The sequence below is a fragment of the Mixophyes fleayi genome, chromosome 11 (genome assembly GCF_038048845.1).
Source record: "Mixophyes fleayi isolate aMixFle1 chromosome 11, aMixFle1.hap1, whole genome shotgun sequence".
In the NCBI taxonomy this organism is placed as follows: Eukaryota; Metazoa; Chordata; class Amphibia; order Anura; family Limnodynastidae; genus Mixophyes; species Mixophyes fleayi.
In genome coordinates this window covers 23797751-23823134 of record NC_134412.1, presented here as the reverse complement: position 1 = coordinate 23823134, position 25384 = coordinate 23797751, and the positions used below count along the sequence as shown (strand labels likewise).

The 25384-nt window shown below is 41.4% G+C and overlaps 1 protein-coding gene across 3 annotated transcripts in view; it reads left to right on the top strand.

Moving 5' to 3' along the window:
- Positions 1 to 25384, top strand: part of TRPM4 (transient receptor potential cation channel subfamily M member 4) — a 98885-nt gene that overhangs the window by 54295 nt on the left and 19206 nt on the right. For all 3 annotated transcript variants that reach the window (XM_075190745.1, XM_075190746.1, XM_075190747.1), the window contains exons 5-14: positions 6568 to 6734; positions 7241 to 7418; positions 8312 to 8376; positions 9350 to 9532; positions 10775 to 10874; positions 10988 to 11106; positions 14863 to 15237; positions 15669 to 15797; positions 16436 to 16565; positions 24532 to 24677. In XM_075190745.1, coding sequence (XP_075046846.1) covers positions 6568 to 6734; positions 7241 to 7418; positions 8312 to 8376; positions 9350 to 9532; positions 10775 to 10874; positions 10988 to 11106; positions 14863 to 15237; positions 15669 to 15797; positions 16436 to 16565; positions 24532 to 24677 — 1592 coding nt within the window. The remainder of the gene's footprint in view (positions 1 to 6567; positions 6735 to 7240; positions 7419 to 8311; positions 8377 to 9349; positions 9533 to 10774; positions 10875 to 10987; positions 11107 to 14862; positions 15238 to 15668; positions 15798 to 16435; positions 16566 to 24531; positions 24678 to 25384) is intronic.

The window sequence follows — 25384 nt, the reverse complement described above, 5'->3', positions numbered from 1 at the left end:
TATTGCGCAGCGCAATACCGAGCTCACAACATTCCCACCTGGAAAATTGGGACACATTAGGCCACACCCCCAGTCCACTCAAGTCACAGCTCAGTCGTCCAATACCCATTCCGTTCTCCAGCCAGAGCCCCATTGGCTGTTTCTCGATAATCAGTTCTGCCCAGATATTGCTATATGACATATCTGAGCATCTGTCTATTAAAATCATTTTCATTCAAGACTTCTATATTAGCATGAAAGTTCATTACAAGTCACTAACTTGGATCAATACATACGTTGCTCCTTTAGCTGGAATCTATGGAACCGGATAATTAGGGCAAAGTATATCTTTTATTCTCTATTATCTCTATTATTTTTAGTAGCATGTGGTTTCTTTGATCGTGGCATTGTACCACCCATTAGAAGAGACATTATAATAGCAGTCTCCGGTTAGCAAAAGCTTACATTCTTGAACACTATGGGGGCAGATTCAATTCCCTAAATATCCGCGTAAGGTGCCTCTGTAACGGCGAGAGATACCTCACGCGGATTTTTTTTGACAGAAGTAACACTGGTTTTTACCCGCGCCCCATAGAGGTGCGAGCACAACTCGGTGTTACCTTTGACTGTAGTAACGGTAAAAACCGTGTCCGCCGGCTGGGCGTCAAGCTCGGGGGTCACAGTGCTTGGTGGGGGAGGGGGAAGGAGGGGAGTCTATAACTATTTGGGCTGGGCGTTGCTTATATGTTTAATGTTTATCACTTTATACGTAACTTCTTGCAGACTTGAATATTTGAAAGAACTGGAACTGTGTGCTAAGATACTTTTGTTATGTTTACTTGTATTCTCCGAAGATTTCACTAAATATATTTGATTTAAAAAAAAAAAAAAAGCGCGGTCTTGTCTAATTTCACCATGGACACGCTCCGTTCTCCTGGTGGATTCGGGACTGTGAGTGAGAAGTCATTGGTACTCCTATGCATGAGAACTCACAAGCCCATATTGATGTTCTGTATTTGTTTATTACATATGGTGGTGTTCTCTTTTTATCCCAGGTTTTGGTCATGATCTAGGCCGTACATTACATAACTTCATAGTGAGACAGTAATATACTCTTTTCACTTTTACATCCTCTGCCAATTATACACCACTGTCAAGATTATAATGCTATGGAATTTAACTCCCCATTTAAGAGAAAGAAGGCGTTTATCACATATAGGAGGACACCTCCTGACATATTACTTTTGCAGGATACACATTTTATGGCATTTTCATATCCACAATACTTTCATTACAATTGTGAATTTCAATAGCTCATTCTGTCAGCAATTTCAGGGTTTTTTTCGTTCATAGAGGTACAATATTATCCAGCAGAGGAGGGGGATGATTATTTTGCAAGAAGTTTTTAAACTTGGCATTGAATATAAACTTTCACTAGTTACTATTCCAGCTAGGCAACCTTCACTAAACAGATTAACACTGTTTCGTGAATCTAACCTAATGGATGTGTAGAGAGAGACACTTCCGTTTTTAAAAATATTTTTCACTTTTATTCTCGTGTCTTCATGTAATATCTTCTACAACTGATGATTTATTTTTAGAATGACATTTGCTGTTTAAGGTCGAAACTGCAGAACACAATATTTTCTGCATGGGAGCATTCGATGGTTTCATTGTCTGCAAATCTATTTGACCAAGGAGGAAGATTTAATAGATTGAGGATGGACTAATTGTTGCTATTGTCCTAAGCTAATGTGTAAAGCTGGGTACACACTACAAAAACTTTAGACCAATCTGTTATCACTAACTATTGTATAAACGACTGAAGTCCCGATCAGCCTGCCGATTCAGGTGTACACACTATACCCAATTACCTTCAGATCTCTGCTCTTCTTCTGTCATAACCATCAGCTACTAGTGACCGCTGCCCTGGGTGTCAGTGGGTAAATGCTCAAATAACTTTGTAAGATTCAGAAGCCAAGATGTTAATTTCCACCCTGCTACATAAGATAACAGTGTTTCAGTAAAGGTTGACTGCAGGTCAGACACCATACTTGCTGATACTGATAATCATGCACCTGTGACCTATCACCAGACTCTGTGTCAAGAGTATAATTTATGTGCTGCAGTAACTTCTCCTAGGGGTCTATTTATTAAAGTTTTTCCCCCTTGTAAAGCCCCGAAAACAACGTTTTCGGGGCTTTACCGTTAAAATCCTTATGTATTAATCTAGCACGATATCTGATGCTTTGCACCCATTAGCGTTTTTCTGAGCACTCCCCATAACAATGTATGGGGAGTGCTCAGTACGGCTATGTATTAAAGACTGGCACATGATCCCTCCATCACATGCTTCAGGTTCCTGCAGACACGGATCTCTGTGCGCATGCCCGAGTTTACTGGTCGGCGCATGCGCACAGGGATTGAAAGAGGGACGATCGGCACCGCAGAGGGAGGAAAAGAGAAGAATCCAGTGTTAGGTAAGTGTAAAACTTCACAGGAGCAGCCGTTTTTCGGAACGGCTGTTCCTGTGTTGATTTTTAATACATATGAGAAACTTTTCAATCCGCATCTATGCGATGAGGATTGAAAAGTTTCTACAGAAAAAAACGAAGGGTCATAAATAGACCCCCTAATGCGCTATACACTTCGTTTGTGCTCAGATCTCCTGCTCTGAATATGCTGCTGCCCTAGCTGTTAATTTAGTAATTCCTGACAGTTCTCACTACCTCCCGGAGCCCGGTTAACCCATTCATTGCTGGCCTAAGTTACCTTTTGAGGGAGTGAAGATCTTCCAGCAGGAAGATGTTCAGCTGAACAGAACGGCGTGTGATGGACACAGTGAAAGGCTGCATACATGTTAGGATAGATAAGCTGTGGAAAGGCTGCACACAGTGACAGGCTGCTATCTCTCTCTCTGGGCAGACAGTGATTGGAACGACAAAAATCAAACAGTACGACCAACCAGAGGAGGCGATGATCGGCAGTTTGGGACGACTTTGGATCATCGGGTAAGTATATACACTCTCAGATATCTGACCAATCAGTCATATATCCATTGATTGGCCCGATAATCTGCTGAAAACAGTGTAGTGTGTACCCAGCTTAAGGCTGGGTACACAATGGAGGTTTTTCAGCCGATTGGCCAGATAATCGGCTGAAAAACGACCACATATCGCCTTAGTGAATAATCACACGATGAACAACAATCGTTCCAAAGTGCTGATTGTCGTTTCATTTGGTTGGTTGTACTGTTTAATAATCTTGTTCCAATCACCTGCCAATCATGTACTGTGTATGCACTCGCGATCGTTCTGAGTCACAGAAGCTAACGAAATTTGTTATGGCGGGGCAGCACGGTGGCTAAGTGGTAAGCACTTCTGCCTTACAGCACTGGGGTCATGAGTTCAATTCTCGACCATGACCTTATCTGTGAGGAGTTTGTATGTTCTCCCTGTGTTTGCGTGGGTTTCCTCCGGGTGCTCCGGTTTCCTCCCACACTCCAAAAACATACTGGTAGGTTAATTGGCTGCTAACAAATTGACCCGTGTGTGTGTGTGTATATGTTAGGGAATTTAGACTGTAAGCCCCAATGGGGCAGGGACTGATGTGAGTGAGTTCTCTGCACAGTGCTGCGGAATTAGTGGTGCTATATAAATAAATGGTAATAATAATAATACATATGGATAGCTATAACAAGGTGGTTAATCAGTGTGAGAGGAATGAATGAATGAATGAGTGACTATTGTGCTGTCATTCTCTAAACGACTAGAGGACCAGATAAGGAGCACAGATCTGAAGGTAAATTGCGTCAGTGTGTACGCATGAATCGCACGAGCTATCGGACATTCAGTCATTAGTAAAATTGTTGTAGATAACACATCAATTTAGAAAATTCTTCAGTGTGTACCTAGCCCAAAACGTGACAGGCCAGTTAAAGGAATATATGCATTGTAACACTTGCAGAGACAAGCCTGGTTTTGTAGGAGGCTTATAGATCAGAATGAGAGATTTTATCAAGCTCTCCCATGAAGCCAAGAGAGATGTGGGGAATCCTAATCCGACCATAGAGCCAGGACATTCTGATTTGTGGCTAAATCGTGACATATATCAGTCTCTGTAGAGATGTAAACGTGTAGACCGAGAGAACAACTGGATCTTTTACTCTTTAAAGTGGTTGGGTAAACTCTGCAATGCACAAAGCAGAAATATTTTTCTTAGCTAAAAATAAATTACACACTTTATCATGCAGAAAGTTGGATGCTAAGGTTAGGGGACAGACATCCCATTCCATGAGGGTTCCCTCTGGTAGACTAACGCACATTCACAAGTTTGTAATACAAGAGTTTATGCAAAACTATATAAAACTATATTCTCATAAGCGTGGGATTCACATAAATACCATACATTCCTTTCTTTCTGCTCCTAGGCTGTCTCCGCTTTCTAATGTGCAGGAATTTAGGAACGCCTCAAGAATTACAAGGGGCCCAGATGGCTCATCTAGTGCATACACAGAAAAGGTTTCCCTCAATCTTTACCCCTTGCTTAACTCTTTTTCTGTGAGTGAATCCAGTAAACCTATTCTGGCTGGTTCTATAAGAGACATTCTTATGGTGGTTCCTAACCTGACAGAGACCCCCATACCAAGTAATAGACCACTCTCTTTAATTGATCCTAAAGATCATGACTAAAATCGAAGCTAATTGCTTTGATAAGCAGGTGCTCCACCTTGTACATCCAGACCAAGTGGGATTTTGTTATGTCTTATCTATCGTCACCAGTAAATATTGTCCGATGCGATTAGTGTGGTTCCAAAGCGCAAAAGATATTTAATAGCAATAAGCAGCAAAATACAATAAGAATGTTACAGAGTACAACCGATACATACGCTGCGCATCATGGAACCAGGAACAGTCGTCAAAGCTGATGTCTGTTGGCAAAAAGACTGTTTCTGTAACAGAGGCCAGTTTATTATATACAGTTGGGTTTAGAAAAACAATGATGATGTCATAGATATACACAGATAACACTAAGAAAATTCTTCATTGGTCCAGCGTTTCCAATGTTCCAGTAGACTGCTGGTCATAGGTCAGTTCAATCGATCCTCTTTCAAAAGGTGGGAGCAACTCGCATCAACTGTTGCATACTTGTCTTCCTGCCGAAAAACCAGTTTAAATTGACCCATAAACAGAGTGCTTTTTGAGTATTAATCTCATACTATTAATAACTTGCAATCGCTATGTGCGATCGCTACTCTGTTAACACCAGATTTCTGCTGGTAAAATATGGATTAATATGAACCCAATACGTTTCTGAGGACTTGAACCATAATTATCTTTACTATAATATTATCTATGTTTAAATAATCTCTTATACATTTTTTAATAAATTAATGTGGATTAGAACTTTAGTAAATGTGTACGATTTACAAATGTAAGTGTGTGTGTTGTTTACCTGTGCAATTGCGTTATTAACCCCGGTATGACGTAGCGTACTAATCGCAATCACACGGTAAACCAATATTAATCAATTTAGCCGGCTTCATCCAATTATTCAACTGTGACGCATTTATTCCTGCTTACCAGGGCCCTGGTAACTTTACAAGGATTTTAAGCATTATAGCTTATGTACAACAAGAGGATTACTGCCCACTTCCTGACACTAGATATTGAGAACATTTGATTGCCTTTATTGGGAATATATCCATGCTGTTCTTTCTCATTTTGGGTTTAGGGGCTCTCTTAACTGGCTGTTAGGATAATTTACTGTGAGTGTGGGCAGCACAATGGCTTGTGGGCAGCACAGTGGTTTAGTGGTTAGCACTTTTGCCTCACAGCACTGGGGTCATGAGTTCAATTCCCAACCATGGCCTTATCTGTGTGGAGTTTTTATGTTCTCACCGTGTTTGCATGGGTTTTCTCCGGGTGCTCCGGTTTCCTTCCACAATCCAAAAACATACTGGTAGGTTAATTGGCTTCTATTAAAATGGACCCTAATGTATCTGTGTTTAGAGACTTTAGACTGTAAGCTGTAGTCTGTCTGTGTGTGTGTGTGTGTCTGTGTGTTAGGGAATTTAGACTGTAAGCTCCAATGGGGCAGGGACTGATGTAAATGAGTTCTCTGTACAGCGCTGCGGAATCAGTGGCGCTATATAAATAGATGATGATGATAATGAAAAAATGCTTACATATGAATGCTTACATAGCACTATCATTTTATATATATCACTTCTGTCTCTGACCCCCACACCCCCACCTTGCTACCGTTGTTTTTCCATAGAGATCAATGTTCTCTGTGTGAGCTCCTACAGTCCCCAACATTTACAACAGGGTATATTTTTGTTTTTTTTAATTTATTTTTTTACTTCACTTAAAGGCCATGGTTGGGAATTGAACTCATGTCCCCAGCACTGTGAGGCAGAAGTGCTGACCACTAAGCCACCATGCTTTAGTTTATGACTAAACTTTTATATTTTTGCATGAAATATTTTTTTGTTAAAGGACTAGGTATGTAAGCAGTGGCCAAAGCTCACAGAACTTGTTTGGAAGGTTCTGTTGTGAAATAACGATCTGATTTTATTAATGACAGGTGCCTGGATAATGACGGGTGGAATGCAGGTTGGCATTGGGAAATATGTCGGTGAAGCAGTCAGAGATCACGCCACTGCTAGCTCCAATTCCAGGACCAAAGTGGTAGCAATGGGCATTGCACCCTGGGGAATTGTAAATAACCGTGACAGCCTAGTAAACCCTAAGGTGAGATATTCCTGTTATATCATTATACTGTATTTCGGGCCAGAAATGCTAGCGTTAACTGCACTGTCAGCAAGGTGTTTGCCAGTACTTAGCCTATATTTTAAGTAGAATTGCCATTTGGTGAGGTCTAGGGGGTGACTGTTTCAAACTGTGAATTTCTGTCGGGTTTCAAAAGTGGAGCTGTTGCCTATAGCAACCAACCAGATTGTAGTTATTTTGTAGAATGTTCTAAATAAATTATAATTAGAATCTGATTGGTTGCTATAGGCAACATCTCCACTTTTCAAACCCGCAGCTTGATGCATTTACCCCTGGGTTTCTAAATCATATGGTTTTCGGTGAATTTCTGAAGGTAGTCGGCTCACATAAGCATTTGCACAATAAAAGCTATGCAATTACAAAAAATGTCTTTCTTATGAGCCACTTACTGATATTGAGCTGATGTCCACTACACTTCCATATCATAACTAACTCAGTCTTTCTCATGATTGTCATCATTCTTACAGGGATCTTCCCCAGCAAAATACTACATGGATAATGTGGACGGACCAACTTACTCTTTGGACAACAATTACTCAGTCTTTCTTCTAGCAGATGATGGAACCATTGAGAAAATGGGGGGAGAAACCAGCTTTAGATTCAAACTGGAGGAACATATATCCCAGCAAAAGACTGGTGTGGGGGGTGAGTAGGCGTTATACCCTATACAAGACTCTAGGATATGCTTGGTGGATCAGCTGACAAAGGTAGTACATTATCCAGGGGCAAACGCAGGACTTGTAGAGTGGGGCTTTCCACACCACGCCGCCAGTGGGCGTGACCAGCATGCATGGGAGGCGTGGCTATAATTTTAGACAGTGCTTGACTGCTCTCCAACTCTTCCTATCCCCATAATATACATGGGCAATGCTCTCCCTTTTCAAGCAAAGCTGTGTGAAGCGGGAGCAGGGTCCAGCCATCTCAACTATACAGTATCCCAGGCTAGGATGGGGGGTTTCCAGGCACTAGAGAACCCCCCTCGGTTTGCCTATGTTATCCTCTGCACCAAAGTCATTTTGTCACCCCCACATAAAACTACATGGTAAGGATTGGCCTAGTTTACCGACAAGACCACTAAAAGAATAAGGTGTACTGCAATAACATTGAACATGATTAGAACCATGTACAGAGTCCAGCTGACTAGTTAGATGTTTTGGCAAAGAAAAACAGTTTAAGGCCTTTACACACTGGCAATAACAATTTTTTTTAATGCTAATGAAAGCATGTAATGATTATAGGTATGAAACCTATTGCCAATTGCGTTTTCTCTATTTACTTGCAGAATCTCTACCATTAGCACTCCCTTTCCCCATCTGCATATGCAAGCGCTGAGTACCACTGTGTGTTGAAGGCAAAGACATATATAGGGGATATGTGTAGGGTTGGGGGGGAGCTAGAAGCCTTGGAAGTAATGTGATACTACAATGCTACAGGGCTTTCAAACCAGGGAAGTGTGGAGCCAATTGTCATAATCATTTAGTCCGTTTTACACATCACCGAACTTTAATATATGACATTGGTGTTTCATTCTCTTCCAGGGAAAGGAAGCATTGAAATCCCTGTTCTGTGCATGCTCATTGCGGGAAAGTCAAAGATGCTGGAGGTAAGACTTACGGCATTGTTAACGATAAGCATCTGCACAGCAAGGTCACAAAAACTTATACCAAAAATAAACAAGGAATCCTAAATCTAGCTTGCCGATTCACCAGACCAGTTTCCTTAGTTGAGCACATGTGCAAGCAGGCCCAGGCTTTCATCTCCACTAATGTGGGAATAAAAAAACAGTTTAAAAATACATTCATTCATTTAAAAAAAAAATAATTAAAAGCCTATTTTAAAACATTTATGCATCAAATATTGGCTTTTTTTTCCCCATTAAATGAATCTCTCCAACTTGAAACCACAATCTGTGCGTTCGATATGTCCGTTTGGAAAGCTTGAAAATGTGCTGTTTAATTTAGTGCTTGAAAGTCTGGATTGTTATTGGTTTGTACCATTTATACTGTGTCCTCCCCTCCCTATAACCCCACCGCCCTTTTTGTTGTATCCCTTCCCCCCCCCTTTTTTTTTTCTCTGTTCCCCCCATAACTATTTTTGAAAAATTTCAATAAAAACTATTGACGTCAAAAAAGCATTAAGCTTTTTTTTCAGTATTATTTAGTATTTATTATTATTATTATTATTATTATTATTATTATTATTATTATTATTATTATCCTTATTTTGTTGCTTCTGTTCTCGTCATGTTACCTTGAGATGGCGATGACAGAACGTGAAAATGTTTATCTACCATTTTTACGTCAAAAGTTTGATTAAAAAAATCAGCTTAAAATGCAATTGTAATATACGCTTGTATATTGATGTGATTATACAGAACTATGATACTGTAGTTCATACAATATAATAGACAGTTTGCAAACAAAAAAACTATTATGCACGTCTGATCATCTTAACACTGCGGCATATACAAGGCTATCCAATGGCACCACAGATAAATTAGCATCTGGGAAACGCTAAACATTTGTCGGAGTTGAATACTGACCTATCTATATAATTGTATTCATTCTTTTTTACAGAGAGTGTACCAAGCCACAATGAGTCCCATCCCATGCCTGTTGGTGGCCGGTTCTGGGGGAGTTGCCGACTGTCTGGCAGAAATTCTGGAGGAGTCGCTGACTATGGAATCTATTCGCAGCCTAGTGGAAGAGAAGCTGAAGCAGCATTTTCCTGAAGAGAACCTGACAAAAATAATTGGGAAGGTGGGTAGTGTGTATTGTTTTCACCTGAAAACCCTGATGCTGTCTGACATGTTATATTATTTCATATATGCTTGATTAATCATTAATAAAATCGTCTTAATCTCGTATGTTAACTCCTGTAATTGGAGCTTGCGTACAGCACAGTATCCATTAAACATCAGTGCTGAGTTGTGGCTCTTGTTTCACATTCCCGCATTAGAATTATCGCTGTTATCTTTCCAAATACTTCTATAGCTGGCATTAGCAACAGGTCATATTTTTGGTGATGGGCCCCTTAAAAAATTTAAGTCCCGATATAGCATTGCTGGTGCTCATTCTTCCATCTACATGATGATATCAAAGAGACGTTCTGCTTCTGAACAATTGAGTCAACAAAAGTGAGCAATTTGTTTAGTCAGTTGGCTGAGCTTGCTGTGTATGGGGCTGTGTACTTACAGACCGGTCACAGTGCCCATGCTGACCCCTGTCCACCACTGAAAGCGCCCACAATGGGCACACGAGTTCCAGAACTGGACCATGTATCACTGGCAGAAGGTGGTCTGCTCTGATGAATCACATTTTCTTTTACATCAGGGGTGTGTGCGTCATTTACCTGGGTAAGAGATGGAACCCGGATGCACTATGGAGAGTAGGCAAGACGATGGAGCAGTGGGATTCTCTGGGCAATGTTCTGTTGGGAAAAATTGGGTCCTGGCATTCATGTGGATGTTACTTTGATATGTACCACCTACCTAAACATTTTTGCAGACCAAGTACACCCCTTCAGGACAACGGTATTCCCTGATGGCAGTGGCCTCTTTCAGCAGGATAATGTGCTCTGCCACACTGCAAAAAGTGTTCAGGAATGATTTGAGGAACATGACAAAGAGTTCGAGGTGTTCACTTGGCCTCTAAGATCCCCAGATCTCAATCCGATTGAACATCTGTGGGATGGCTCGGACAAATTCGAGACATGCAGGTCCCACCTTGCAACTTACAGGACTTAAAGGATCTGCTGCTAAGTCCATGCCTCGATGGGTCAGTTGTTTTGGCCGCACAAGGGGGGACCTATACTATATTTGGCTGATTGGTGTATATCTAAATATATATCATAAACTGCAATAAAACTCCAGACACAGCCAAGTTACACAATAAAATGTTCAGGGAGATATTTTTGATGGTTTTTTTTTTTTTATCTTTTTTAAAATGATCTCTGAGTAACATTTATGTAACTATTGAATGTGAGGTTTTTTTATCACCCAGGTTGTGAAAATTGTGGAAAATCGGGATCTGGTGACGGTATATTCAAACGCTGATGGGACCGAGGATTTTGAAACTGTAATCTTAAAAGCTCTAGTAAAAGGTAAATATTTTATTGGGATGTTTATTATTTAAGCGGATGAATGATTTCTGCTATATAATCTGACTTCTGCTATGAATAAAATGTTGTTGCTTTCATTTTGCATTATGACGCAGCTTGTAAGAAGCAGTCCAGCGATGCCACGGAGTACTTGGATGAGCTGAAGTTAGCGGTGGCCTGGAACAGAGAGGACATCGCCAAGACAGAGCTATTTCACGGGGAGATCCAGTGGAGGGTAAAGCCACAATCTTATTTTATATTTATAGATCTCATTGTTTAAAATGAAACTGAAATAAATTAAAAAAACTACGGGAGGTGTCTATTTACACACACAAAAGCAATAAATGAGCATTTCATACTGACTTTTATATCACTACCACAGTGATCTAGTGCTGTATACGCTGAGAGCACACAATATCCCAGCAGAGCTAGGAAGCATTGTTCTTGTGCATAGTATGTAACCAAAGACAAAGGCTGGTAAAAGTTTCCTGTTTTATTCTTTGCTGCTAACAGGACATTCTGTATTTTATTGATCCAAGTCAGTAACGTGGAATGAACTTTCACAGAAATATGGCAGTGGCAGTAAACAGAGCTGTTACAACATTGAACATTATTATTATTATTATTATTATTATTATTATTATTAATAATATCATTTATTTATATGACGCCACAAGGTTTCCGCAAGCAACAATAGAAATTGTAGTGGTTCATACGTACAGCAATGAAACGCGCGGCTTGGAGGTAACTGTAAGGAAATGATGTCAGCATTATTTCCACTTCGCGCAGCGCATTTCTTCGATGTCCATGAAATAACGTTTGTATAACTAAGAATGTGCTACTCCGAGCCAATCAATGTGAAGCCCGTTTTGTTTTCATGCTTTAATTACATAGATTCAGGCAATATGATTTTATTGCTTTTCGGCTTTTTTTTTTTTTAACTTATTATTCAACTGTCTCTTTTGTACACTAGTCTTCATGCTATAACTTCTACACATAGTTTGGTTTCTGGCAAACCACTCTCTTTCCCCAATCTACCTCTCTCTCCCCTCTTCTACCTCTCTGCTTCTCCAACACTCGTTAACGTGTTTGGCACTCTACTTCCCAAAATATTTTCCATGCCTTTATGTGCAAGTACCTCTCGTAACAGTCTATGCTGTTATTTTTGCATTATGATTTAAACTACATAAATAATGAAGATATGAAATCTATTTGAGTAGCTGCACAGCAGCGCTTTGAATATTGCTATTTTCCTGTATAAATAACTGGGGCACATGTGATATAATGGTTTTGGATCTAGACTTCCAGTTTTTATTTCTTGTTGTTCTAGGGTTACTCCCTTTTCCTGGTGTTCACATACATTCCTTTGTGGATTCTTAAAGCAAACTGTCTAACGTTGTTACTATAGAATGTACTATATGAATAAACTTGACTTAAAAATTGAGGATTTCAAATAAGCAGTTCCAGCCCTGTATATTATGATAGCCCAGAAACATTCTGCCAAATCGAAGGGTGGAAATGTTTTTTTACCTCACCGCTTTCGTTTTTAGGGGCCAGCACAGATTGTTGTTGTTTTCGATTTTGTTTACGTTTTTTGGTAGTCATTGCCAAGCCTCTATGTTCCCTTGTAAAGGTAATAAAGGAGGGGGCATAGGATATAGAGGATTGGATGCATCACATTGACTTATTTAGGGAATATTAACTTGCAGCACTTAGATCATTGGCACCATGTTTACCTGGCGCTCAGGAGATACCCTTTAGGAGTTTGGTGCTGTGGATTTTCCCCACACAATATTCTCTTTGTAGCTATACATAGGCAAACCGAAGGGGGGGGGGGGGTTCCTAGTGCCTGGAAACCCCCCCAAGCCTGGGTGGCTGGACCCTGCCCCCACACCGCTCTGCTCCAAGAGAGAGAGCTGCATGCACCGAACAGTAGTGCACACAGCATTGCCCATGTATATTATGGGGATAGGAAGCGTTGGAGAGCAGCCAAGCACTCTCTAAAATTATAGCCACGCCCCCATGCATACTGGTCACGCCCACTGACCGCAGGGTGTGGAAACTCCCCCTCTGCAAATCCTGTGTTTGCCCCTGCTATAAGTGGTGTAATGTGCAGTTGGCTGAATGGGAACAAAGGAGTACCTCCCTAAAACTTGTCTTGAAGGTACCCTATTGCAGATCTCTTTGGTTTACCACACCTCGAATTGCTGAGTGGTTGCTGCTAGACCGGTTTCCTGGCTAGATAAATGAAAACTGTAGACTCAAATGGAACAGCAGTTAGATTGTCTTACAGTTAAGCTAAACCTGAATTAAATCTTAAAATTGTGCTCAAACATAGTTCTCGTAGACTCTACTTTGCCTGGTGCAAAATAAGCCTGTTTACTTATAAAGTCCGTTGCACACTGAACACTGCCATATTTTTGGTGAAAGTCTATCTTACGATGTCAAGTCACTGAGCTAGTTTCCTCAGAGCACATATGGAAGATTTGTTGAGCACGGGTGGGGTTAACTGGGGCATCTTTATGAAAGGACTTTGCCAATGTCACTGCCAACAATAACATTGTTATCATCGGTGATGAGATTCACTGGTTTTCGCTTTGCCCAATACATGAAAGGGGTTTCCGCTAGCTATAACGGTGCTATCATCAGCCTTTCCAAGTTGAAATGTATCCATCAAGCATGGTGGAAGTACTTGTATCACTGGGCTACCTGTTCTGTTATCGCCTAAGAATGGCGATAAAAGGCCAAAATAATTAAAAAGATGCTTTACTCTTCAAATAAAAACATTTGTTTTAATCTATTAAGGTTCCTTTTTACTCTCCCCTTTGCTTCACTGGCTCCCTCTTGTGCCTGATTTTGTTTACCCTCCCTTAGGATGTAAGCTCGTATGAGCAGGGCCCCTCTCCCCTCCTGTCTCCTCACCTGTTCTTCCGCTCCGTCTTTACAGTATTTTGCCTGCCTGGAGTTTCTGAAGTTCTGGTACTTTGTGTTTATTGTTCTGTATTGTTTTACCCTGTATAGTCTACTGTTTGTGCTGTGTACGGTGCTGCGGAAACCTTGTGGCGCCTAACAAATAAACGATGATGATAATAATAATAAAAAAGGAAAATCATTTTTAAAACCTATTTATTTATATAATTACTAAGGGGAACTGAAGTTCAGATCCACTGCACATGCATGAACCGCTAAGCGAACTGGCATGTCTGCAGAAGCTGGCCTGGCAAAGCGGTAAATTAACTCTTTCTGTTATGGGAAAGTTTCAACACCACAGCTAAATATCACTCAGATACCTCTGTAATATATTTTTGATAAATGGCGGCGATAAGTGACTTTTGGCTGTAAACAATTATTGCTAATGACAAATATGCCCCTCCTTGATTTTAGCTTTCCAGAGCACTAGAGTTATTGATCCTATTTAGCAATCAAATGGAGTTGAGATACACATAGCTGTCCTACTTTATTTCAGTATTAGGTTGCTTGTAGGTATTCGAGAAGGTATAGCTTTACCTTATCTATAGCATACTTGCTAACTCTCCCGGAATGTCCAGGAGATTCACGAAATCCGTGTCTGTCTCAGGCAAGTCTTCCGCATCCCGTAATTCCCTGGCCAAAATAATGCGATTCGCGGTGAATCGCGTCATTTTGGCCCCGCAACGGAAATGTCGTTTTGTCGCAGGGGCGGGACCAAAAATGACGTGATTGACTGCGCCCTTCCCCCTCATGGCCTCTAGTCACACCCTTCTCCAGGACTGCGCTGCCTGAAAGTAGGCAAGTATGATCTATAGAACATACGACCGTTGTGGCGGAACTCTTTCACACAAGTCAATGCATTATCTTTTTTCAGTGTGGAAATAAAATAAGTCTTTCTGATTTGTCCCAATGATTCGTGATCTAAGTTTCCACTTGTTTGGTTCCGCAATGATTGTTCTAAAACTCAGTTAATATCCATGAAGATTAGATTATGGTCACTCTATATCTATTGTCTTTACAGGCTTGTGATCTTGAGGACACGATGACTGATGCTCTAGTGAGCGATAAACCCAGCTTTGTGAAGCTCTTTGTGGACAATGGATTGAACATTGTGGATTACCTGACCTATGGCCAGCTGGAAGAACTATACAGCTCTGTGCTAGAGAACACTGTCCTCTGTCAATTACTGCAGCACAAGCATGACGAACGCAGAGAGTCTGGCAAAAACTACCAGCACCAGGAATACATGCCGGTGGACGCTGTGGGCAGAGGACGAGACTACAAGCTCCACGAAGTTGCCAAAGTTCTGCGAGAGCTGATGGGCGATGTCTGTGCCCCCTTCTACACCCATGTACTAGGAAATGTAAAGAGCTCTGTCAGCAGGAGAAACTCCAATGTATGTAGTGATCTCATATAATGACCGTAGCTATTGAAGTTTAATGCAGTTAAAAGTGAGAAGCCTATGTTTGTTTTAAGCCCCTATTAGTCACAAAAAAACAGTTTTAATAGGGGGAATTCACCGACTTTTGAACCCTGCTGCAAAGCTTGCCTACTTCACCGCTTTGGCTCATTTTAAAATAATCCTGTACCATTATCTCCATGTGCACCGCACCTGTTACAACAATGATAGTGCCGCCTCTGACCTGCAAGTTATATAAAATCCAAACGCTAACGACAGTGTGGGTGATGCCAAAACAATCACTATAAATATAACGGTGTGTTTTTAAATGAAATCATTTGCTAAATTTCTTTTCATTTCATACAATATGCTAATTTTATATTTTGATGATAGCTTACACTTTTATCATTTGAACATTCTTTCTACAGATGAAAGGTATCCCGACCTGCGCAGAACAAAAATATGAAAGTAAAAAGTCGACAAGCCCATGGATTGACCTCTTCATTTGGGCAATTCTACAAAACCGCAATGAAATGGCCACTTACTTCTGGGAGATGGTGAGTCCAGGTGTGATTGGCGGGACCCGAAAAATCGTGTAATTTTGGACCTGCCCCCCCCCCCCCCCCGTTGACGGAATGACGCATTTGCGTCATTTTACAGCGCGAGGCAGGGCCAAATTTTGGACCGAATTCTGCCCACTTCATTAGGAAGTGAAGCTGGAGACTGCCATACACTCCAGGGAGTCCGGGAGACCCACCCGGAATCCGGGAGTCTCCCGGACATTCCAGAAGAGTTGGCAAGTATGTGTTAGAGCAGTGTTGGCTAACCTGTGACACACCAGGTGTTGTGAAACTACAAGTCCCAGCATACCCTTACAGCAATAAGCTGCTATATATTGGCAAAGCATGCTGGGACTTGTAGTTCCACAACACCTGGAGTGTCAAAGGTTAGCCAACACTGTGTTAGAGCCACAGTCATGAGGAACTACATAAAGTGGTTTTCTAATGCCCATTAGGGTCACTTAATAACGAGTATTTATCAATGAAGACTATCTGGATTGCACTGTCCCTTGGCTATCATAGCAGTAAACACTTACCCTATCACAACTTAATTTGCATTATAGTGACACTTGATCAGAATATTTTCTATAGAAGTCAGATTTACCAATACACTGTCTCCTATGTGCGTTGTTCAGGGTTCAGAGGCCGTCAATTCTGCTCTCGCTGCTTCCAAGATGCTGAAGGAGCTCTCTCGGCTGGAGTCAGAAGCCGAGGAATCGGTGGCTATGAAAGATTTATCTGCAAAGTTCGAGCAGCTGGCAATAGGTAAACCGAACCATTGAGTTTTACTGGGAAGGCGACACAGAAAATAAACTTCAAAACCAAAGAATAATACTGTATATGCGCTGCAAAAGCCAATAGCATCCAATAACACCTGAATATGTACGTGTATTGAAAAGATGGCCGCACATGGGCTGTGGCTAAATTGGTCATGATCAGGTGTTTTGCACATGCATATCTCCCATAATTAGAAGTTGGGGGATTGGGACAGTGAGGGCATGCCTTAGAACAGCGTCATGGTCATGTGACACTAGGGTCGTGGCCGCTCCATGCTGGGGGTTAGCCGCGTGCCTAGCTGTTCTAAATCGCTAGGCCACCTCAAATCCCCTCCCCTTCCCTAACAACATTCTTGTATTGTCCTACACACAGGACTGGTGCAAGATTTCATGGTACCCTAGGCAAACCTTCAGTCTACCACCTCTACTCCACCAATGCCCACTTCACAGCCCACTACACGCTTGACTTTTGTAAAATTAAAGTTACTCTTACCTCTTCTTTGCTGGCTGTCCTGCGGTCTTTTTCCTGTTTTTTTGCAGCTTTCTCTACCTGCTGCTTCTGGTGTCTTAAGCTCAGTTGCTGATTATGTGGATCCTGGAATGTTGGTGTCCTATTTGAAAAAAGATAGGTACATAAAATATACAGGGTGTTCGGAAAGTCACTGTGCACTTCTCATAAAGCAGTGAAAACAGTGAAGAAGTGGAGAAGTTGCCCATGGCAACCAATCAGCTGTTCCGTATAATTTTATAATATACAAATTAGAAATGTTACCTTTAATGCTGATTGGACAACTTCTCCACTGTTTTCACTGCATTCTGAAAAGTGCACAGTGACTTTCCGAACACTCTATAGAATATTAAGTTAATTGTATCCGCACTTAATAAATAAACATATTTTCCTCCCCCCAAACAGCTGTGGTAATCAATAAATAGCATTTACATTTAATAAATTTACCTATTTCCCACAACCATCCCTGACCTTAAAATAATTCATATTTTCCTCCTTGTTCCCAAACTCAGCCCCATATTCCATTAATAGCTCCCAAACCACCCAATCATGAAGTTAATAGGTCCAGCTATAAAATTTAATACCCCACCATCACCCCACAAAGAAATTAATAGCACCCACCATTAAGTAATTACCCCCACCCACTGTCCACCATTAAACTAATAGGCCACCTCTCATCCTCATAACATTCAGATGCCCCCCCCCCCCCTTTTAAATTAAGCACAGACTGAGCAGATTTTGTAGTTTTGCACCCCCTGCTTTTGTGTCTCCTACCTTATGTGTGTATCACTGATATATGGAGCAGTTTCTCCACCAATATGAACTGCTATGGGGGAGTAGAATGCAGTTCTCCTTCATTGAAGACTGAAATATGTGCACTGCTTTGGCTCCTTTATTCTATTTCAATTCAAACCCACATCACACATTGTAATATAAAAGCTGTTCCCTCTTCTGTGCACTCCAACACATTAAAGAAAAATTATAAATCATTTATCACACCCACATACCATCAAACAGCACCAGAGCAGCATTCAGGGAAGTCAGGCTACCACCAAACAACATGTCCAAAATAAAATGCCAAGGAAAAATGTTGGGCCAGTCTTTTAGCCCAATGTACATTTGACTTTAAAAAGTGCAATACATTTCTTCCTATCAGTACCATTTTTAATATGTATGTCCTCGATTGTAAGCTCTTCTTCCTGCCCTCTGTCATGTCTGCACTGTCTCCGTCAACCTCGTATGTATTTGTTGTGTTTTTATGTATATTTGTTTTTTTTTGCTTCGAGAACTTCTTGTATTTCAAGTTAATAGGCTTATCTCTTTATATGGCATTCATCCTCTAAAACAGTGATGGCTAACCTGTGAAACTACAAGCCCCAGCATGCTTTGCCAGTAGATAACTAGCTGATAGCTGGCAGAGCCTGCTGGGACTTGTAGTTTCACAACACCTGGAGTGTGACAGGTTAGCCATCACTGCTCTAAAAGATGCTGTTCTGCTAGTGACGGAAGTAGGCAACGATGTGGAACTGCATCTGTGTCAATTCACAAGGATGATACAAGAAAGGCATGTGCCCTTGTATCACTCTGCGGTTCATGATATACACAGATTAAGCTGACAGGGACTGAAAAAGTAGGGACTCGGCAGCAGGAGAGAAAGAGAGTGTTCAGTGTCTCGCAGGCGCCCCTTGTCCTCTATATCTCTCCTGTCTATCCCTCACCCTGTAGTCTGCATGTGATCACTTGTGGTAGCTGATCGCCCTCTTTACATAACCGTATATTATCTACTATATAAATGCCTAGTGGCGTGTGTGAAAAACAAAAAAAAAAACAAGCTGCAGCGCCACCTGCTGGGCACAGTTATACACTGACCTATATATTTCTTGAAGAAGTGACAGTTGGGAGTGGTTGGTGGTTGCCGGGGGTGACAGTGGGGTTTTTAACACCTTAAGTAGCTTGATGAAGGATGTGGCGATGAAGATGAAGGATGAGGTGATGGAGAAAAATGATGAGGCGGTGACATGTGGACAAAACCATGTTAAAAAAGGGCGCTTGCATCGAGAAGTAACGTTCTTCCCCTGAGAAGGCCTGGGCTAGGCCCAAATGCATGACAAGAACCTTTTTAACACCTTAAGTAGCTTGATTTGACTAGAATGCATGAGTATCATGCACGGGTTAACTTTTATAAATATAATGCTCTTGGGGGGGACTTCTATAAGCTCCGTCTGAACCATCTCAGATTTAACTCCCTCGGTATCCCTAACCCACCTTCTGCCCTCCTTACCCTTACCATATCTCTCCCCAGACTGCAAGCTCCTCATCTAGCTAACTCATTTTGGTGTCAAGCCCTTGGATTCCATTGGGGGCAGATACTGCTCTGTGCCGGCGCCCCGTCCCACACTCCCGGGGATGTAATTCCAACCCTGCAACGGACACACTGAACCGGTCAGTCGGATCCTGTAGCCGCCTCCCTTGACCTGACCTGGTATCTCGCTGCGTTGCCCAACGTCTCAGCCTCTCTACCAGGTTATCGGTGTGCCTCATGGCAACTCCGGACCCCTGGTACACTTCTGCCAGACATTCACTCTCCCTTCGCAGTACGTCACCGTCTTCTATCAGTGAGGCACTCTGCTATTCACCCCATCTGAATGCTCCTGCACCCCCAGATCTGCAGTGCAAGAAGTTTGTTGCTCGCTCATCACGTTTGGTTGTGTCTCTGTTAAAGTAAATCTACAAGTAAGCCAACAATCTCAGAATTAAATAAGTGCCGGAGACTTTCTCTTCAGAAAGCCTTCTTCAAAGAGCTAGCTCCAGACTTGACCACCTCTAATTTATTGTTGGAACGCATGCACTGTTCAACCAGCCATGCCTCCGTGAGATGTGATAGTGCACTTATACTACTACACTGTAAAGGAAAAACTTCTACTTACTGCACGAAATGTATAAGCTGTTTCTCCATCCGGGATGAAAACTCTCATTTTCCAAGGCTTCTCACCCACAACTTTCAAGAAAAGAAGAGACCTTTCTGAGATTATGAAATCCCTTCGATCCTTAGATATTCGCTACAGGAGGGGTTTTCCCTTTCAGTTTCTCTCCACCAATGATAATAGGACATTTTTTGTAAAATCACCCAACCAAGGCATGGATCAGCTGCAGAAATTGAAGCTCATTGAGCCAGTGGCCTCCACCTTTTTGTCGTCGACCTCCAGGAAATGACCTCCCCCACTACATAGTGACCCTCAACTTGATTGTTCTCTCTTGCACTCATTGACTTTTAAGTCGTAGAGCCCCTTTTTATTTTTTTTGTTTACTCAACTCGAAATCATTTTGCACTAACCAATTGGCTAGAGTTTATTCAGACTCCATTTACATGTTATCATTTTTGGGTTTCCCTCCGACTACCGCTGTTGGACCTCTCATTATGAGCCTGATTCATTAGTGATCTTATCTACCATTTTTTGCTTATCTTAAGCAAATCCACTCTGTGCATGTCCAGAAAAGGGAGATAAGAAGCAAAATCCAATGCGTAAGTGAAGAATTTCTTAAGTTAAGATGAAAATCCATCTTAACTTCACTCTTATCTCCCCGTTTCTTCTTAAAATAAGCATCTTAACTTTTGCACAAGATAAGATCACTGATGAATCAGGCCCTATGTCTTTATATGCTATAACTATGCACAAATGTATTTCTTTTTTATTTAGTTCGCCTCAGACCCTTCGAGTTCCGGTCTTCTATTCTTCTTGTATCTATTTGAGTCTCCTATCTTTTGGGGGGTTGCTGCCCTGCAGGATACCCAGGAGGCAAGTCTGTATATTCCTTCATAATTATCTAGGAACTAAGGCCCTCACATTTACTTTCAAGGTTTGCTACCGACATACTCATCTCTCTGACAAAGAGAACTTTGGCTCACCCAGATAGACTGCCTCCTGTCTCCCCATGGTTTCCCCGCGTGGCTCCTGGAACTCTGTTTATCGCTAGATTGTTGACCTAGTTATTGTCACTGTTATATTTCAATTGTTCACTTTTTTTTGACCTGTACTTACTTTATCTGCTCTGTTTGGGCTTAACCCACCCTCTTACTATTTTCCGATAACTACTTTCTCGTGTATTTCCTTCCCCGCTCCCGATACACTGTTCACCTTCAGTACTTGAATTTACAGACCACCCCTCTTTTTTTCGGTACCAATATTGAACTATATTTTCTTTAACTAGACTTGTTTTCCCACCGGGCCACATCATCGTTGGAGGAGAAATTGATATGACCTTGATTACCAGGGTGAATCGTTTCTCTATGTCTTCCAGCCGCCTCAATCACGTAGATCTAAATAACTCACCTCATTACTAAAATCACACGACCTTTATGACGCTTGGCGTATTACAAATCCTTCTAACAAGCAACTTACCCATTTCTCTGCCCCAAATAATTTCCATACTCGCATAGACTTAATCCTCATTGATCATTTAGCAAAACAAAAACTAGTTCAATCAGAGATATCCCTGATTACATGGTCTGATCACAATTCGGTACGAAATTACTATGAATTATTTATTATTAATCAAGTGTTCAACACAAACATTAGTAAAATTTCTTTCCAGAGAATTGCTTCAAAAATTACTTCAAAAAATCATGTGTGTCGATTTTTGTCTTGCTTATGTTCAATTAGTACGTGTACGTTGTTTTTCGTCAAGGTCAAGATATGTATGTGAAACAGCAGGATCGCATCTACAGATAACGGCCGATACTGAGGTGATTAGTCCACCTAAACATTTTAATAAAGAGGGTTTTAAAGTTCTGAATAAATCTCCCGAAATAATATATTGAAAAGTTGCCAAGCCTATGGGGCCCTATGCTCGTGGGGCCCTGGGGCAACTGCCCAGGGTGCCCATGCGTTAAGACAGTTCTGCATACAAACCCCAAGAAAATCACTGATATCTTCAAAGAATTTCATTGTATAATATTAAACCCCAAATTATAGACCCTACTGTACTGCACTCAAAAATTAAAGCTTTCTTAGACGCGTTGCATCTTCCCAAACTTTCCTCTGCACAGTCTGAATTTCTGAATAAAGAAATCTCTACTGAAGAAATTAAACAGGTCATCAAAGAACCTAAAAGTGCCTCTGTGCCAGGCCCTGATGGCTACACTGCTATTTATTAAAAATAATGTACTGCCCCCCTCATGCCCATGCTATTGGGTCTTTTGAACTCTGTCCTTTGCGGTTCTAAGTTTAAATTGGCCACCATGAGCGCAGAAATTATATTAATACCTAAGACAGGATGAGATCCTAACGGTTGTAGTAATTATAGACTTAACTTGGAAACTTGGATCTTAAACGGTTTGCCAAAACTCTGGCTAGTAGATTGATTCACGTGATTACTTCACTTGTACCAATTCGGATTTACACCCAGCTGTCAAGCCTCGGACAATACCGTAGGTGCCATAGACTTGATCCATGCATCTAATACACGCAAACTCTCCACCATGATGGTGGTGGAAAAAGCGGTTAGCTGGGTTGGCTGCCACTATAGGCGCCAAATCCTAGCAGCAATGGCCATGAGTGGCCTCTTCCTCAGAGGAATGTATCCCTTTACTTTAACCCTATGGCCTCAATACTAGTCAACGGACTCATCTCTTCATCTTTTGAGATGAGAAACAGAACTCGTCTAGGCTGCCCGCTCTCCACTCTGATCTTTACATTAATGATAGAATTCCTCATGAAATCTTGACATCTCAGGTATACGGGTTGTCCTTTCAAATCACAAAATTTCATTATATGCTGACGACATACTTATGTCAATCATCAATCCACTTATTTCTCTTCTAAATCTCCTTAAACTATCCTTATAATGCATCTATTAAGATGAATATCTTACCAAGCCTTTTATATTTTTTACAGACCTTAAAATGCCTGTGAATATTTTTAAAATGCTCCAACAAATTGCTACCAAATGTATTTGGTCAGTTAAGAAGCCTAGAACCCGAATGAGCATACTTCACAAGCCCATCCATGAGGGTGGCTTGGATGTCCCAAACTTTCATCAATATTACAGAGCCACACATCTCACTCAATGGGCTAGATTTACTAAGCTGCGGGTTTGAAAAAGTGGGGATGTTGCCTATAGCAACCAATCAGATTCTAGCTGTCATTTTGTAGAAAGTACTAAAGAAATGAAAGCTAGAATCTGATTGGTTGCTATAGGCAACATCCCCACTTTTTCAAACCCGCAGTTTAGTAAATATACCCCAATGTGTTCTTTTACATTCACCCCCAACTATAAGAGTATGGGTTGATAGAGAAGCCGGAATTGCCAACTCCCACTCACCATGGATCCTACTATGGCTTAAACCACAACATAGACCTGCCTAATCTAGTTTATCTCCCCCTCGGCATTTTCTTTAGCAATTTGGAACCACACTATTAATTCATATGACCTCACTCCCTTGTGTAAAAACTCACAATTTCATCCAGAACTTACTCCGACTCAGTTTTCTGAATGGACACGGCATGACATTAAATTTCTCAACAATCTAGTCCCCACTCAACCTTTCCAGACCTTTGAAGATATTCAAACACGATTCTGTATTCTCTCCCCCTGTTTCTATCAATCTCTACAACTTGGACACCTACACTATTCGTCGCACCTACCCTGATATACACCAATCCTCCTCACATAGGTCTTCACTATCTACCGCTTAATGCTGAAATATAATCAACCTCCCAAAGACTCGCATGAGCTTAAATGGGAGGTGGATATGGGGAGACCCTCGACCGCGAGGACTGGGATAAAATGAGTCTTGCCCTTTCTAAAATCTCAATCTGCGTTAAGAATGGAGAGAAAATATATATATACTACCGCTGGCACCTTGACCCCCAGAGGCCCCACTTTATCTTCCCAAATTGTTCCCCTCTTTGTTGGTGTCTCTGGTGGCGTGGGTGCTCTGTCCCATATTTTTGGCACTGCCCGAAAATTGCTCCTCTCTGTAAGGAAATACACTGCTTAATCGCAAATATCACTGACCATATTATCCCGGATTGTGTATCTTGTTCATTACTACCCCGCCACATTCCATACATCCCGTAACACACACAGAAGCTGATAACTCGCATATTAAATACCAGCTTGCCTTGTACTGGAAAAATTCAGAACCACCCTCCACTCTTTCCATTGTTAATCGGATTTGGTAGGTCTGCCGCATAGATATTATTTCTAGCATCATACATAATGCGCCAAATAAATTTGCTTGCCTCTTTTTTTCATAACTCCGACTTATGAACAGGCAGTGACCTCCACCTTTGTCTCTTGTTTTTCTTATACATTTCCCTCCCTTTACCCCTCTTATTCCCCCCCCCCTTTCTCCTTCCTGTATCCTCCCCTTGTTTTTCTGTTTATTAAATATTTGAAAACTAAATAAAAAGCTAATAAAAAAATACATTGTTCTTTATTTCAGGAGTGTTTAATGAGTGTTACAGAAATAGTGAGACTCGCTCGTTCAAACTCTTGGTAAGACGCTCTGCTGTCTGGGGTGGAGCCACGTGCCTTCAGCTAGCTTATGAGGCAGACGCACGCAATTTCTTTGCACAGGATGGTGTACAGGTAAGATTACATTTTTATTATGCAGTACTTTTTATTATGTTTTAAGTTTGAATAATTAGTACATTGCATTAAAAGCTGGTTTTGAGAAGATGTTTCAAAGAGGGTAAGGATTTAGTGCCAGAGGACGGGGTAGGATTGATTGTGAGCTGCAAACAACCAGAATCAGAATATAAACTATACTTGCCAACTCTCCTGGAATGTCCGGGAGAGTTGGCAAGTATAGTATAGTATAGTATAGTATAGTATAGTATCCCGCATACTGAAACTTACTTGTCAAAATGACGCAGTTCACTGCGAATCGCAACATTTTGCCCCCGCGACAAAAACGTCATTTTGCCGCGGGGGGGGGGGGGGGGGGGCAAAATGATGCGATTCGCATCGAACTGCGTGGGGTCAAAATGACTTGACTGACCTCGCCCCGCCCTCCAACCACGCCCCCTGCCCGGGATCTCCCGGAATTCACTTTTCGAAGAGTGGCAAGTATGATATAGACGCCCTATTTAGCACTCAATGTCCGCATAGCCTTTTATACTTCTTGCGGCTGATAACTGCTGAAAGCACTGATCGGCATTTGAGACAAGGGGTGGGGTGTGTACAACCACTTTTAAGCTAAAAATTAAGCCCAGAAATGAAAGCTCTTATTTTTATACTCCACCTCAGAGAGAAATAGTTATTAATGTTGTGTTATGTAATATATATACATTAGT